This window comes from Eschrichtius robustus, chromosome 10 (genome assembly GCF_028021215.1).
Source record: "Eschrichtius robustus isolate mEscRob2 chromosome 10, mEscRob2.pri, whole genome shotgun sequence".
NCBI classification, from domain to species: domain Eukaryota; kingdom Metazoa; phylum Chordata; class Mammalia; order Artiodactyla; family Eschrichtiidae; genus Eschrichtius; species Eschrichtius robustus.
In genome coordinates, this window is record NC_090833.1 from 44,140,131 (window position 1) to 44,158,108 (window position 17,978).

The window sequence follows — 17,978 nt, forward strand, 5'->3', positions numbered from 1 at the left end:
GTAAACATAGAATCTTGAACGAAAATCAGGTGGTGTTTCTAGGGAGCAAATTTTATTAGGTAGGATCAAATGTACTTACATCCCTCTCTGCATTTTAAGAGAAGAACTAAATGCCTTGTTTCTGAAAATAGGATCAGGACTGAAGTCAAGCATCTGATTCAAATACCCCCTCTGACACTGACCAGATGAATAATGTTTCACTTTGACCTTCCTTTGAAAACATGATGTGCAGATTTCCAACTAAGGTACATTATGTAGCTTTAATCATAGCTACCAACATCACATCAGCATGCTAGGTGGCAAAGATAAGATATTATTTGTACAGTGACATAATAAAATACAATATAGCTTTACCCTTTCAAATGGTAACACATCAGATATCACTTTATAGACTCAAAAAAAATAAAAATAAAAACACCACATTTCAAAACCTTTAGTTTCAGTTCAACACATGGCATGCTTAATGGTTTCAGCATATCTAATTCTTTTTAATAAGTGTTAAAACTGAAAGCAAGACAGGTAGATATTAAAAATATATTGGAACATCTTAAAATTACCAGCCCTAACAGTGGAAATAAAATGATGGCGATTAAAAGTAATAAAGGTTATTAAAAGTTAAGGGCCTTTGAGGCTAGGAAGTCATGTTAGACTGTCAATTGTTTTCCCCATGGTGGGAAATCAGTTAGAAATTAAAAAAAAAAAACAATCTAGTAGTTTAGTTGTGGTCAAAGAAAGAGTCAGTGGAGAATGGGGAGGTTTCAGCAACATGCTGGTAGAAAAAAAGAGACTTACATAGTCTGGGAGGGCAGTGAAATGGAAGGCGTGGTAACCTCGCTCACTTAGTTGTCATTTTTGATTTTCAATGACATTTTTTTCATTCTTTCGCCTAGTAAAGATGACAGAAGTTCCTAATTTATTATCTGACGTCTATTCCTGTTCCTAGATTCAAGAGAGTTTAACTGTAAAATATCAAGTCATCATATCCAAATACAGACACTGAAAAAAACTACAGCACCGATGTTGCATGCATTCCATTATACTTCTCATAACTACATCCGCAAACCAGAGATAAGGACATGGGGGAAAGATTCAGCGAGCACAGCCCAGGAGGCTGGGGGAGAAAGGGGAAATCTGCAGGGTCTTCAGATTAACGCAGTAGGAGGCAGGGGCTCATAACAAAGAGTCACGTTCTTCCTGAAAGGCTATGAGCCATGGATTCTAGAAGAATGCAGAATTCAAGTCCTCTACATGGCTCTAGGATCCATATACTCTATAGGTACAAACAGAGCTGGTCAAAATGCAAATGGCACTCCACAAGAGAGATTCTCTCATTAGATGCCTTCTGCTGCTCAGGCTGGGCTGCATTTTAGATGATGAGAGAAGGATCATTGATACTTTTATAAACATGAACCTGGCAGATTGGTTGGGCTTGACTGAAGGGAGAAAAAAGTGCAGTGTAAATTTCTGTTCTGTGTGTAAATCATAGCACAGCCAGATCAGAGCAGGCAAAGTCATGGGGCCCCGGACGTTTCCTTCTAATTCTCCTCTTTGGTTGCACTTCATTCAGCATGCAGTGGGCTGGCCTGCTGAAGGCGCGCAGGAAATATTTGTGAATAAATGAATGAAGAGACTGCATAACTTATATTCCTTGAAGAAAACCACCCTGATGGCGAAAACCCTCAATTCTACAGCTGATTTGTACATTTTAAGGAGCATGAGGGGGGTATTAAAAACAGTAGAAAAGAAAAAAATAGGAAAAGACTTATCGTAAGAGCAAAGGGAGAAAAAGGAGAAAGAAGTAATATTGAAGAAACCCCCAAACAAACAATTTAATGCCAAAGTCGTCTCCAGGCACTGCAAATGCTGCTCAGTAGCAAAATACTGGAATTTGGATTTTAGTTCTGTAGTGGCAAATACCACATCTGTTCATGTGGTCTCATACAAATACTTTCCTATTCTCATGCATAATCTCAGATTCTTTGCTAGATGCATGATATTTATTCCATTTATTATTAAAGAAACTATCTCTGGAGGAGGTTTAAAGTCAAAAGGTGTCTGAAATTTAGCTACGATTATTCACAGGATGAACAAATCTAAATAACATCTAGTTAGTTTCCATAGGTATGCATTCATTGGATTATGTTTATTTTGAAAAACAAATCTTCTGCAAGATATTTTAACTATAAGAGATTACTATTATTATTGAAGAAGCATCAAGACAGAATCATCTTAGTTCAATTAACATTGTTAAAAATTAAGGTACCATTAGCATAAAAATGTTGATGAGTGGCTTCCAGCTTTGGGGCTGGCTTTACTGTGAACTGATCTCAATATAGGATCGTTTATAGAGTGCGACCATAATGAGAGCACAGAGAAAGGGGAAGAAAGTTCTCTGCACCCAGCTCATCAGTATGCAACTCTGCTCTCAGAGAAACACACAGAGGAGCCAGTCCTTCAAGGGCAACTTCCTTGCCTGGATGCAATCTGTCCATGCCAGTCAACAAGAAGCCAGCAGCTGCCTCTGGAGGGAATCCCCTTCCAGGAGCCAGGAATCCAGGCCCATTAACACATGTGGGTAAGAGTGGATCAAGTCTGCCTTGAGAGGAGACCCACACCAGTCTAGTTCCTATAACATCTGGCTCTGTTCTCTGCTTCGGATGGACCACACATGGGTAGGTCTGAAGAAATGTAAGGACATTGTGTGAAATGCACTTGGCAGGGTTTGGGGAAAGACTGATCTTTAGGGTGTTGGCTTCTCCAAAGTTATCAGTGAGAACTAAGACTATCAAGTCTATTGAGGGCAAGACCCCAAAACCTAACTGGTTGCTACTCTGAGCTGCTTCTGCTTTACCTGATGAGAAGGAAATTCACATGTTCATACTGACGGCCCCACTGCAGAAGAGTGCCTGCCAAGCAATTTATGAAATTCTGGTGGTTTCAAAAAAAAAAAAACCCACTCTTCAGACAAGTTAAATCGCTCAACGTGAGGGCACAACAGCAAGCCCAGGGAAGCACAGGTGTTTTCAGATTCGTTTCACACCTACATCTCACTCAGCGTTAGGACTAAACCAAGTGGTAAGAGGGAGTGCACCCAGGGCTGCAGGCTTCTGCTTGCAGGCAACTTCCGTTTTTTCCTAAGGAGAAACATTTGGCCATGTGTTCCCGCTAAGCAAGGCCTGCAAAAGCCGGCTGACCTAATTTAAAATATGAGCTCTCATTGCATGAACCTCTTCCAAGCCTTCGCTATTTTTTGTTCGTTCAGATCTTATTCCATAAAAAGTCAACCCATCTTTTTCCAGTCCTAGTGACCTGCATTCTCTCCTTCCCGGAAGCATGTTGCTTCTCCTGCTAGCCTCTGCCTTAATCACTTTTATTTGTGGGACGCTAGGGAGGGGATGGGAATGCTTCGAGTAGGGAAGAAAATAACTCTTAAAAAATCCTTCTTATTATGATCATGTTTAGATGAAATATGGGGCTTGCCATCAACAAAATTACAAAACAATTCCACTGGGAGTCCAGACGGTTCAGGGTAATTCATCTATGAAAAAGTGAACTTTAATTGTTACTCTTGGCAGCAATCTAAGAGAAGAGTGAAATATTATACTAAATATTGCCACGTGCAATAGTAAAATGCTCTTTCCTCCTTGCCAGAAGCAGTGTATGGCCCCCTTCAGACTCAGGTTTGGATCTGGTGATTTAGTCTAAATCCTCGGCTTCCCCCTCTCCAAAACCAACAGAGGTTTTCAAAAGAGTTGCATTTTTTATTAGAACCATTTGCTCTTTTTAAGTTGCCAAAAAGGAGTAAGTAAAACTAAGACTTCTATTTGGGTTAAAGTTGATTCCTCAGCTTCATTGAGGTCAATGTACTTAGTCTGTGAACCTTCTACTAAGAAGTTCATTGCAGTGTTGAACCAGCCAGGGTTATGTTTTGATCCCTTCTTCCCCCCTCCCCAAACCCAACCCCTTGGCTGCCTGGATTTATATAGTCGGGGCTGGAAGCATGGGGAAGCTAATCAAAAGGAAACATACATATGGCAAATTACATCCTGGATTTTCTAGAACAATTGAAATTTCAAATATTTTTGATGCTGCACATAACATTTGCTATTCTGGAACTACGTGTCTTGATTTGGGCTTCAGAAAATGTGATCCCAACTGGTATTTACAATGCTTTAGATTAAAAGCTCACTGAACACTGCTGCATTATATAATTTACAAGCACAGAAAGGTATTTGATAATACTCGAAAGCAGAGGGACATTCTTTTTTTCTAAAAGTGAAGTTTTCAGTGAAGATGTTAATCAAAGAACTCTTTTATATGGTGCTGGTTCCCTGGCATATTGATAGGTTTTGGCAAAGCATGATTAATAAGCTGCTTGCAAATAATTTTTAAAATTACACTTTACATTTTCAGCATGAATATTTATATACATTGGGTATAATACACTAAGGATATATTAAAATCATATGTAAGATATCCTATGTAGATAATATTATTCAGCTTCTAAATTGTTTAAGTTGGGGAAGTTAGGGCCCAGAAAAATTAAATGACTTGCCCAGGATTATTCAGCTTATTACCAATGATCTGAGGACCAGAACCGTAATTTTTAAGTAGATATTCCTTATGTTATAGAATACTGTTTTTCATCCATAGGGATATATAATGATACAAAGATTACTTGGGAGTAAATTTAAGTCTGCAGATACAACAAAAAGTAATCTTTGTTGTAACTTAATGGATTAAAATTTAGATTATCTGAAACCTGAGTAAAGATACTACACTATAGGACATCTGCTTTATATAATTATTTTCTTTTGATTATAGCATATGTTATGGATGACAATAAACAAAATGGCTACCATTAGTAAGATAGTTTGAGGGAACTAGAATCCCTATCAGCCATGGGGAAAATAGTCAGCACTTATTATTTCCTGTGCACACTTGCCTAAGACTGCACATTATAAAGCTTCATAAGAACTTTTAGTTTATGTAAAGTAATGTCTTAGAATTATGCCTGTTTTTCTGTTTGTGGAAGGTTTGAAAAAAAAAAAACAACAAAAACAAAATATGTAGAAAAGCACAGCCTAGCAACTAACAGCGCTACCCTCAAACGAACAAAAGATACCAGCTATTATTAACTGGAAGTAATCACTCCAGAAGGTAAGGAATTTTTAAATACATTGTTACAAATACCACTCAGATAATCAATGACAGCAAAGAGTAAACTAATGAGGAGCCCCATAGGTCGACAATACTTGGAAGTTGGTTACCTTTAAAGAAACTGACCTATGATGTGGGAAGCCAAGGAAATCTGCCTTAAATGTGTTGTTTTAATTAAAAAAAAAAAAAAAAAAGGAACCTGCCTTTTTTTTTTTCTACTAAGAGGCCAAGCTCTTCCTGTGTCAGTACAAAATTTAAAGTTTCTTTGGATGGGTTCTATTTCCTGCTCTCCATTTAAAATGGGGGAAAAATAAAAATATTTTGCCTGTGACAAAATATGAAAGAAGTTCTCACCCTTAAAACCAGCAGCATTGGTTTTCCAGTCATTAGCGTTCAAATGTCCTGCACGGGAAGTCCTTACAATAACATGCTGCACGTCTCTCCAGGTCAGAAACGGACTGGGGAAAGACAAGGTAAGAATCATTGTACCAAAAAAAAAAAAAAGATGGGGGAAGCAGAGAGTCACAAGCAAATTAAAAAAGCGAAAGCAGAAGGGCAAAGTACTAAAAACAAAGGGTCAGCGATTTGGGTTTGGGATAAACAAATGCCAAATGCCGCTCTTGTTCTCAACTTGGAGAAGTGACATTAGTCTGAGGGAGGCAGAAAATGTAACCTTTAATTTGAGAAATAATGTGATATTAGTCAGTGTAAGTTTTTAAAAGGGTGAAGATTTCCAGTTTCCTCAACAAAATGGCTCCCAATTCTTGCCCTGTCATCCTTCGTGTAGACTCTTGCATCACAAGAAAATTACAACAAGCTAAAATCAAAACTGAAGGGCTCTTGAACATTCCTTGTTCAGTTGTTTAGCCAGGCGCTTGATTTTAATTTAACAAAGAACTTAGCAATGTTAACCATTCTGGATGGATGTGTGGGATACAGAAAAAGTCTCAACTGAAACCAAGTCTTCATTTTCAGTGTTCTCAAAGGAAGAGGATGTGGTACAGAGTCCAAAACTGGGTACCCAGGCACAGAAAACTATGGGAGTGTCTTAATTTGCAATAAATAGTTATTAAATTATTGGATACCTATTTCTTATGGCTGTTGGCACTGAAGATCACAAAGACACTACGGAATGGGAGATACTTTCATCAAAGAACTGCAATACTAATAAACACACAGAAAACAAATCCAAGTACATATACACAGTCTTTTGTTCTCTTTCAAAGAACATGTTATTTACTAAAGGCATTTGACTCAGTGCATGCATGAAATTCTAATCAGGATACTTATTCAATTCAGTCTTGAATGTGAGGTGTGACAATTTTTTTACTTAACTAGGAAATATGGCAACTTATCATGCAGCTGTGTAGTTATTTTCTTTGCTTCTCATCTGCCACCTTCATTTTAGAAGGATATTTGCAAAGGATGGGTCGGAACATTTGAAGGAGGAGAGACAATGACTTGCTACCTTCCTAGAAGTGTGACAGGGGCATGTGGTAATCTCTGTACCCCCTCATATGGGCATGTATGCACACTGGTGTCTCCCAGGCAGAGGGAGAACGTGGTATCTTTATAGCTAATTATCAATGATGAAGCTGCACACTGCTTCACTTGATACTACATTTTCCTATCACACTCAGCATATACGTGTTTTTGAGGGCGCCCTCCTAATGAGAGGGGGCCCAGTGATCAGATTCTGGTTCCTTCATTTTCTACATATGTGAAATTGACTTCCCAAAGTGTCAGTTTCCCCACTTAGAATGTGGATGTTAATATCTACTTTACTTCCTTGTCCCAACTGAATCAAAGTATAGTTGTCCCTTGAACAACGTGGAAGTTAGGGGCACCGACCCCTGAGCAGTCAAAAATCTGAGTATAACTTATAGTTGGCCCTCCGTAGCCACGGTTCTGTATCCATATATTCAACCAACAGCGGATCGTGTAGTACGTATTTAGTGAAAAAAAATCTGCGTATAAGCGGACCTGTGCAGTTCAAACATATGTTGTTCAAGAGTCAACTGCCATGCCAAGTACTTAACCTTGTTCCTGGTGCATAATAAACCATTATAAGTGGTAGACAGTACATCATTTTGCTAAAGTTAAGAGCCACAGCTCCTATTTACTGATTTGAAAATGAAGGAGATGGGGAGAGAAAAGTACTACAGAGTTCTTATACCTTTTTGTTATGTTCTCAGATTCCAAATAAAAGAGAAATATTACTGCCATTTTCAAAGTTTCCATAAGGGACAAGATAGGATCTCGACTATTTTGTAAGTCTGCATTAATAGAAGAACTTATACTAAGGGATTAAAACCCATCCAAGTGAGTTTGAAAGATATGAGAACAATGGAAGCAGAATTATTTTTGTTTTGATACAACACTTGTTAGGAGCCAACTTTAGAAGGCTGACAAGGCACAAAACTCTGAAGAAAGGGAGGGAGGTTGTGTGATGGATCCCCGGAGGCACGGAAGTTTTGCTTCTAAAACAGTTGGCATGATTCGGCCCTTAGCTGGCTAATAGTGAATCCACAACAAAATTTAATAGAGTCCATGCACTACAGTCAGGAAAATTAGGAGAATGAGTCCAGGGAAAATTCTGAATGCTACTCTCAACATAAGACGTTCTAGCTCTGCCTGAAATGCGATGCTAATCTCCATTCCCTTTTCCAGTGTAGTTACTTGGGTGAGGGGCGAAAACAACAACAGAAAAGCTCAGTCTGGAAAGACATTCCAGCCCCTTATTTATGGGAAAGCAAAATCCTCTCAAGTGAACATGTATATTTTTATTTTTTCATGAGCAAACAGCAAGACCCATAAAAGTACACTTGGATGTGATAAATATGTCTAACTCAACCTTGTAATTTTAAAATAACATTTAACACACAGTTAAAACTTTCACATTTTAAATGTTATCCTTCGGGGGGAAAAAAAAAAAAAAGAAAAGAACACAAGTTTCCCTGTTACCTATCACCAGGGCAAAATTCCTTTAGAAATATCAAGCACAAGGTTCTGACCATTGGGAGACCATTTCCCTAGTGACCCTTAGCTCTAAAAATAGAATAATAATAACAGAACAGGAAACACTTATCTTGTACCTTAAGCAGTTGTATTCAGGCAGATTCAGGAAGCCTCCTGCATTCAACTCAGCCTGAAGAAATGAGAGTTACTTGCTCTCATGCTGAGTTGCACAAACTAATTCTTCTTGGAGTGCTTGTAATTAGAAGGGAGAAATTACCTTCAGGAAATTGAAACTACACATGGAAAGGAGGCATTCAGATAATTTTACTGTGACATTTGATAATGTACAACTTCAGAAATGATTTAATTTCAAAATTTCCTGAATTTCACCAAAATAAAGGGAGAAAGATAATATGGGAAACCAATGGATTTTTGAATCAGTGGTGTTCCTACTTGTGGGAGGGTAATTAATTATAGCTCAGGAAACAGCCATAGGTTAAGTGGCTAGTATCCTGAGAGGACTTTTATTTATGGGAGTCGGATTCACATTTTATGACCTATTTGTATTTATGCTCACAGGGATGATGTAGGAATGAAGAAGTCATCAAACGCGGGGTAAACCACATACAGAGTGAAAGCAGAGTGCCCTGTGCCGTGAATGACACAGTCCACGATGGTAACATAGGACCTCCTAAAACCTACCCCCTCCTGCCAATTACCCTGGACCCACACTCCAGTGGCCTCTGAAAACCAATACCCCTTTCACTGTCAAAGCACCAAAAGATTTGGGGCAAATAATAATCAAAAAGGCCAAAAGTCTAACCAACCTGGAAAAAAAGAGCAGTTTCTCTCAACTCTGAGCCCGGTGACCACCAGTCTCATAATAAGCCACCAGGAGTTATGCCACATACCCCTCAGGTTTCTTCCTGGGATTATTGACAGTTACCCCTGAATAACAATATACACTAAAAGGTCACATTTATAAATGCCTGCAAAACGTGGCTAGTTAACAATGACCTTTCAAGGCAATACAATATACATGATTTTCTGGGGAGTCCTGTATGTATCATTTTTTCCTGTAAGGAAGTTTTGCACCCTTTGATGACCTCAAAATAATAACCAACATTTAGTGAACACTTGGCCAGGGAGAGGTACTGTATGTTGTATATGCACTATGGTTGTGTAATCTAAAAAAAATCACATGACAGAGGTAAAATTTTTATTCCCATTTCACAGATGACAAAAGTGAGACTTTGAGTTCCACACAGTAACTCAAGGACATATAGGTAGGTCGTGGTAGAGCTACAATTCAAACCAACTGCACTTGGCTATGATAATATGCTACCAAACACTATTTAATACCATCTCCACATGGACCCATAAAGGTGAAATGAATGTACACACAGCGGCTTGTCAGGTGGTTCTCTAACAGCTGGATCAGGAAGCCAAGTGTGGCATGTTCTGTCCTCATGGTCATACAATTTTTGTGCCCATACTCTCTCTCTCAACTCAGTTGGCTGAGTTTTGTTTGCCACAGAATTCAGGAGATTCTTGAGTCCTAATTTGATTTTCAGGTTCCAAAGGCCTGACTTTGGCACATTCTATCAAGAAGGTAAACAGAAAGATACTGAACTAGGAAAAATCATACTCTTTTTTATAAAATAATATTTTATACTAGATGTCATAACATTGTACCTTTTCTTAACATTTGGTATGAACTTGTCACCTTGCCTGACACACTCACACTTTGATGTGGTTTAAAGCCTGATTAGGTAACTCTTCTCCAGCAAGGGAACCTCAGCTGAACCTCATCTCAAATACTTCTAGTCTCCCGCTGCAAAAATAGGATCAGGAACGACACCATCACTACCTGGTGTTTGTATTACATTTTTGTTCTGAGCAGTTCAAAGTATTTCATGGGCCCAACAACAGGTTTTAGAAGAAGTAGGACATATCCCGGGAGAGACATTCTGTCTAGTGCTTCTTGTAGGACGTCTAAGTGCAACTGCTAGCACTTAAAAAAAAAAATTCCCTCCCCAAGAGTGTTCCCAGATAATTCTGCACACTTGTGAATAAATCTGTACTTGGTGGTCCTTAAAACCAAGGACCAATTTTAAATCCTGAGTGACTTATTCACCTGCATTTATTAAAGAGAAAAAAGAACTCACCTTCCCCCCCAAGCCCCCAGATGGATCTATCATCATAGGCAGTTTAAGGACAACTGATAAAAGGAAAAACGAATACACACCTTATTATAGAAAAAGAATAGATCAATAAGAGGAGCAATAGCGAATCCAGATAATGAAAACCGTTTCCTAAACAGGACAATTGTCTTTAAATACAAGAGTGATTCCATCTAAAGCGAGGATGAGCGATTACGTGGACCAGACATATAGGGAAACAGCAAGAGCAATCAGCAATCATCAAATATCCAACTTACTAGTCAAGCAAAAATCCAAGGCCAAAGCAGTCTCCTTTTATGTTTCTTAAGATTGTGTAAAAGAAAAATGGGAATCAGTAGCCAGAAAATGAACGTCATTGTACGGATGCTAAATAAGTCAGCAATTATGGGAAAGGATTCATTGTGAGCTGGAAGAACCAAGATGAGGCAGAAGTGTTTAAAGCCTGCAGAGATTGAGGAAAAACATTACTCTGACTGCAGCCAGTATGTGCCAGCGATGATTCAAGAATAAAATACAGACCTTTCAACAAAGGAAACCAATCTTCTTTTGTCAGGTAATGAAGAGCCCAAAGGGATTGCCAGGTGGTGAGTCCCACTACGAGCAGGAGTGTATCCCTAATGGGAGTGCATTTGTTCTGTGTTCTATATTAATTCAAAAGTCCTGGGTCTAAAGCTGCGTTGCAGTAACAGAAAACACAGTTAATAATACCTCCAGATTTAGAAATATGATTTGTATTGGTTTCACCAGGATCCCTGCTTAGGATCCATCCACACCTGAATCAAAGCAGAAAAGATAAAAGAAAAAACTGATTGGAGATCACCTAAGTCAAATTTTTATTTTACTCTTTTGTGAAACCACTCACTGATTCCCTGAATTTAGTCTAAACCAAAGGTGTGGAAATTTGGTTTATAAACACACTTAAGATAGCCCCCAATTTACAAAGAAAAATTCTGTCATTTAAACTGAAGTGCCTTCTTTCCATTATAAATCCCAGCTTATCTGTAGGATTTGTCATTATACCTGAAAGACATCAATTAAGTTTTCTGCAGCCTTAAAAATGATTATTTTGTTTGTAAGCTCAATAATCATTTCCTTGAAATACTTTGTTATGTAAATGCTTATGGAATAAAACCTGATGAGTGGTCAGCCAGAGGTACACTAAGTTGAGATCATATGCATTGAAATCAATTCATGATCATGGAACTTTCTTTCCACCTGCTCTTGTGTACACTCAATTCCCTCTGAGAATATTACCCTGAGACTATAAAGTCTGGCCATTCTAAAGCCCTCTCTCCTAAAAGGAACCCTCTTACACTGTTGGTGGGAATGTAAAATTGGTGCAGCCAATTTACTATGGAAGACAGTATGGAGGTTCCTCAAAAAACTAGAAATAGAGTTGCCATATGATCCAGCAATCCCACTCCTGGGCATATATCTGGAGAAAACTCAAATTCGGAAAGATACATGCACCCCAATGTTCATAGCAGCACTATTTACAATAGCCAAGACATGGAAGCACCTAAGTGTCCATCGACAGATGAATGGATAAAGAAGATGTGGTATATATACACAACGGAATGTTACACAGCCATAAAAAAGAATGAAATAATGCTATTTGCAGCAACAAGGATGGACCTAGAGATTATCATACTAAGTGAAGACAGAGAAAGACAAATATCATATGATATCACTTATATGTGGAATCTAAAAAAATGATACAAATGAACTTAATTACAAAACAGAAATAGACCCACAGACATAGAAAACAAACTTATGGTTACCAAAGGGGAAAGGTTGGGGTGGGGGAGGGATAAATTAGGAGTTTGGGATTAACATATACACACATATATAAAATAGATAACCAACAAGGACCTACAATATAGCACAGGGAACTATACGCAATATTTTGTAATAACCTATAAGGGAAAAGAATCTGAAATGCATATATATACACACACATATATATATGTATATATAACTGAATCACTTTGCTGTACACCTGAAACTAACACAACATTGTAAATCAACTATACTTCAATAAAAAAATAAAAATAAATGAAAAAAAAAGGTCTCTGTCTTTATGCAACCATAACCTGGAATCTAAATCCGACTCTCATTTTTGTCCCCAATCTTTGAAATTGTTTGAAGTAGACCAAATGTGTTGGTATGAGAGCTTCCTCCCTAAGTTTATCCTGGTCAAGCTGGGAGAAGCTCAAGTCTGGGAAAGAAACTGGAGGACACAGCTCACTCCCCCTTTTCTGCTAATTTTGTAGGCTACCTAACACTAGGCATGAATAAATACATAATTTTAAGCTAACTGACCTTGTCCTGCAGAAAGACACTGTGCCCCCCATTATTTATTTCTAATTTAAATTTGTTCTCAAAATAATAATAAACATAGTTTCTAATCACTTGAGAATGGTATAAATTGTGCTTTAGAGTCAGGAAGACTTGGGGTAAATCATGACCTGCTACTTAATAGGTCTGTCACCCTAGTATATTTACTAAAATTCTCTGGACTCAGTTTCCCACCTGAAATGTGGAGACAAATTCATTAGCTCAAATTCTTGGTTGCAAGAATTTGAGGTAATGAATATAAAGTGCCTGGCACATGAAAGGCTCTCAAAGACAGCAGTCATTATGATTACTTGAGATGAACAACCTATCATCCCAGAAAAATTCAGAAGGACCACTTTCTGAATTTATACTAGCATCTGATGAATTGTCATTTAATTAAGCTGTTTTCCTCTATGCTCCTAAATTTTAATAGTATGTTTTTCAGTTTCTGTAATAGATGAACAAAATAGCATCTTCAACACCTTGGTATATTTCTGCTTAGTGAAATAATAATGCTACTAAGATGTGTCAAAAAGCTCTGGTTTTAAAAGCTGATGGTGGAGGCAGCAACTGGTTGGGAAAGAACTGTTTGTACCCGCTGTGATTGTAACAAACCCTCTCTATTTGTGCGAAGATCTTCCCTTTTGATGGTTGGCCATTGATGTGATGTTGTAAAGGACGGTGAATTGTTCTTTGGTCTGATATCCTAGTGCTTTTCAAGTACCAAATGTTAGGATGAAGACTTTGAACGTACTTATTCGCTTAAATGAACTATCAGACTGAAGTGTTTTGAAACTTTTTCTACATAGTTCAAGGATCTGCAGAGTTCCTACCTCAAAAGCCAGCAGGTGAACCCTTGGACAGGCAACAAAAAATATTTGGTTGCATCTCTGTTCTCACTATTATTTTAATTTACTTTACAGCATTTTTCTCATTATTTTTTTCCTATTAAGTACAAAGAATTAAAATGATCCTTTTCTACATGCTTATGTTTTTAAACAAAGGTTTTCAAAGTTCAGCTTTAATTTTAAACTTAAATGAAAATGACTAAGCATTTTGGATTCTAGAATTTTAAGTAAATGTTATTCTATTTTAGACACTCCTGGTTCATTATGTAAACTCCTAGCAATCTTTTAAATTATTAGACTAAAATAGTAACGAAAAACATTTTTCAAAAATTTCATGCTACACACACACACACACACACACACACACACACACACACACACACACTCCGAGGAAAAGATCAACTGAGATGAATAGAAATCTATTACAACAGTTCTGGAGGTATTTTAAATAACCCTATGGCTGATGTGACTGGACTGAAAAAAATAATGTTTAACTTTCCCATACTTCACATTAAGAAAACAAAGCTGGCTTGTCACCTGAAGGAAAGTAGAGGGAATAAAAGTAACAAAACCCCTCAAACCTCAGCCCTGTTTCCCTGTCTCCCAAATTAAAGACCCAAGATATTAATGGGCTAAAAATGCAGGTACATAATTCACTACCGGACAAGAACTCCTTTTTTATTTTCAAGGCAGCCCACGTATTAACTCCGATATCTCTCCTGTCCGTATTATCAGTGTCTCAATTCCCAGAAACTGTGGCAGAAAATAGAGGATAAATTCCAACTTTCTTTTCTATTGCCTCCCCTACTCTATATGTTGGGATGCCAAAAATCAGGTCTTTCCAGTGAGGGGTACACAAGAGACAGAGTTGTGACTAATAAAACATAAGTGGGAGTCTACTGAGCATTTCTGAGAAAGTCTGTGCTTTCCTACTGCAGGCACTGCCTAATCCTCCTTCACTCTTTCCTTCCTCTTTTTACCTGAATGTGGATGTGATGGCTGGCACTGCAGCAGCCATTAAGAAAAAGTCAAGAGATAACACAGACTTTGGCCTTGGTAGCCTTGAGTTTCTGAACCAACATCTTCACTTGCGGATTTCCTGTTGTACCAGCCCCACTTAGCTATTAAATACAATTCCTAAAATATGTATCTCCAAAAGTACAGAGTATTAGATAGCATTTATTGAGTACTCACTGTGTGCCAGGCACATTGTGAAAAGTACTCAATATTCATTATTTCTCACAACAATCCTATGAGACAGGTACTATTATTATTTTTATTACTAAAATAAGGAAACCAAAGCAGGGAAAGTTTAATGACCCTGTTAGGGTCACATGATTAGCAAAAGCTGAAATTGGCTACAGGCAGTCAGACTCCAGAGCCCTAGGTCTGACCTATTCCACCACCATGTTGTCTTGTACTGGAGAAGGGGGTCACAAGGAGAAGAGTCAGGGTAACAATCATTGTAGGGACTGGCCAGCAAGCCTCCAGTTTTTATAGTAGGGGTAGGAAATGATCCTGTCCTCACTCAGCATCCTCACTTTGGATGGATCTCTACCAGCGTCTCAGAGTTGACTGGGGGTTTTGTCCCTCATTCCACAATTCAATGGCAGATTTGAGTAGGTCTGTGCCTGGACGCTAGTCAGAGCAGCTGATCATCACACCCTTTTTGAAGCCAGAGTTTCTCACTGAGAATTTAAAAAAAGCAAAGAATAGAAACAAAGAAAGAAAGAAAGGAAGGAAAAAATAATTTAAGGTAAAAGAAGCATAAGAGAAGAGTGCAGGATGGACCTTCAAGATGGTGGAGAAGTAAGATGTGGACATCGCCTTCCTCCCCACAAATACATCAGAAATACATCTACATGCGGAACAACTCCTACAGAACACCTACTGAACACTGGCAGAAGACGTCAGACTTCCTAAAGGCAAGAAACTCCCCACGGACCTGGGTAGGGCAAAAGAAAAAAGAAAAAACAGAGACAAAAGAATAGGGAGGGGACCTGCACCACTGGGAGGAAGGTGTGAAGGAGGAAAAGTTTCCACACACTAGGAAGCCCCTTCAATGGCAGGGATGGGGGTCGGGGGGGTGAGGGGAAGCTTTGGAGCCAAGAGGGAGAGCGCAGTAACAGGGGTGCGGAGGGCAAAGTGGAGAGACTCCCGTACAGAGGAGCGGTGCGGACCAGCACTCACCAGCCCGAGAGGCTTGTCTGCTCACCCGCCGGGGCGGGCGGGGGCTGGGAGCTGAGGCTTGGGCTTCGGAGGTCAGATCCCAGGGAGAGGACTGGGGTTGGGTGCGTGAACACAGCCTGAAGGGGGCTAGTGCGCCACAGCTAGTGGGGAGGGAGTCTCGGAAAAAGTCTGGAACTGCCTAAGAGGCAAGAGACCACTGTTTCGGGATGCGCGAGGAGAGGGAATTCAGAGCGCCGCCTAAACGAGCCCAGAGATGGGCATGAGCTGCAGCTATCAGCGCGGACCCCAGAGACGGGCATGAGACGCTAAGGCTGCTGCTGCTGCCACCAAGAAGCCTGTGTGCAAGCACAGGTCACTATCCACACCTCCCCTCTGGGAGCCTGTGCAGCCCGCCACTGTCAGGGTCCTGTGATCCGGGGACAAGTTCCCCGGGAAAACGCACGGTGCGCCTCAGGCTGGTGCAATGTCATGCTGGCCTCTGCTGCCGCAGGCTCGCCCCGCATCTGTACCCCTCCCTGCCCCCGCCTGAGTGAGCCAGAGCCCCCGAAGCAGCTGCTCCTTTAACCCGCTTCTGTCTGGGTGAAGAACAGATGCCAGAGGGTGACCTACATGCAGAGGCAGGGCCAAATCGAAAGCTGAACCCCAGGAGCTGTGCGAACAAAGAAGAGAAAGGGAAATCTCTCCCAGCAGCCTCAGGAGCAGCGGATTAAATCTCCGCAATCAACTTGATGTACCCTGCATCTGTGGAATACCTGAATGGACAACGTTTTTACTACTTATTATCATTGGTGGATTTGTTTATTGGTTTGGTTGCTCTCTTCTTTTTTTTATTTAAAAAAATTTTTTATTAAAAATTTTATTTTAATAACTTTATTTTCTCTCTTTCTTTCTTTCTTTCTTTCTTTCTTTCTTTCTTTCTTTCTTTCTTTCTTTCTTTCTTTCTTCTTTCTTTTCTCACCCTTTTTTTCTGAGCCATGTGGCTGACAGGGCCATGGTGCTCCAGCTGGTTGTCAGGACTGAGCCTCTGAGTGGGAGAGCCGAGTCCAGGACATTGGACCACCAGCCCCATGTCATATCAACTGGCGAGAGCTCTCCCAGAGATCTCCATCTCAACGCTAAGACCCAGCTCCACTCAATGACCAGCAAGCTCCAGTGTTAGATAGCCCATGCCAAACAACTAGCAAGACAGGAACCCACCCCCACCCCTTAGCAGAGAGGCTGCCTAAAATCATAATAAGGTCACAGACACCCCAAAACACACCACCGGACATGGTCCTGCCCAACAGAAAGACAAGATCCAGCCTCATCCACCAGAACACAGGCACCAGTCCCATCCACCAGGAAGCCTACACAACCCACTGAACCAACCTTACCCACTGGGGGCAGTCACTAAAAAACGGGAACTACGAACCTGCAGCCTGCGAAAAGGAGACCCCAAACACAGTAAGTTAAGCAAAATGAGAAGACAGAGAAATATGCAGCAGATGAAGGAGCAAGGTAAAAACCCACCCAACCAAACAAATGTAGAGGAAATAGGCAGTCTACCTGAAAAAGAATTCAGAGTAATGATGGTAAAGAGGATCCAAAATCTTGGAAATAGAATGGAGAAAATACAAGAAATGTTTAACAAGGACCTAGAAGAACTAAAGAGCAAACAAACAATGATGAACAACACAATAAATGAAACTGAAAATTCTCTAGAAGGAATCAATAGCAGAATAACTGAGGCAGAAGAACGGATAAGTGACCTGGAAGTTAAAATAGTGGAAATAAATACTGCAGAGCAGAATAAAGAAAAAAGAATGCAAAGAACTGAGGACAGTCTCAGAGATCTCTGGGAAAACATTAAACACACCAACATTCGAATTATAGGGGTCCCAGAAGAAGAAGGGAAAAAGATAGGGATTGAGAAAATATTTGAGGAGATTATAGTTGAAAACTTCCCCAATATGGGAAAGGAAGTAATCAAGTCCAGGAAGCGCAGAGAGTCCCATACAGGATAAATCCAAGGAGAAACACACCAAGACACATATTAATCAAACTATCAAAAATTAAATACAAAGAACAAATATTAAAAGCAGCAAGGGAAAAGCAACAAATAACATACAAGGGAATCCCATAAGGTTAACAACTGGTTTCTCAGCAGACACTCTGCAAGCCAGAAGGGTGCGGCAGGACATATTTAAAGTGATGAAAGGGAAAAACCTACAACCAAGATTACTGTACTCAGCAAGGACCTCATTCAGATTTGACGAGGAAATTAAAACATTTACAGACAAGCAAAAGCTAAGAGAATTTAGCA

General features: G+C 39.6%; 1 protein-coding gene across 2 annotated transcripts in view; it reads right to left on the bottom strand.

Moving 5' to 3' along the window:
* The window catches only part of PCSK5 (proprotein convertase subtilisin/kexin type 5), a 451,875-nt gene that overhangs the window by 209,383 nt on the left and 224,514 nt on the right, over positions 1-17,978 (bottom strand). For both annotated transcript variants that reach the window (XM_068551986.1, XM_068551985.1), the window contains exon 10: positions 5,515-5,618. In XM_068551986.1, the coding sequence (XP_068408087.1) occupies positions 5,515-5,618 (104 nt within the window). The remainder of the gene's footprint in view (positions 1-5,514; positions 5,619-17,978) is intronic.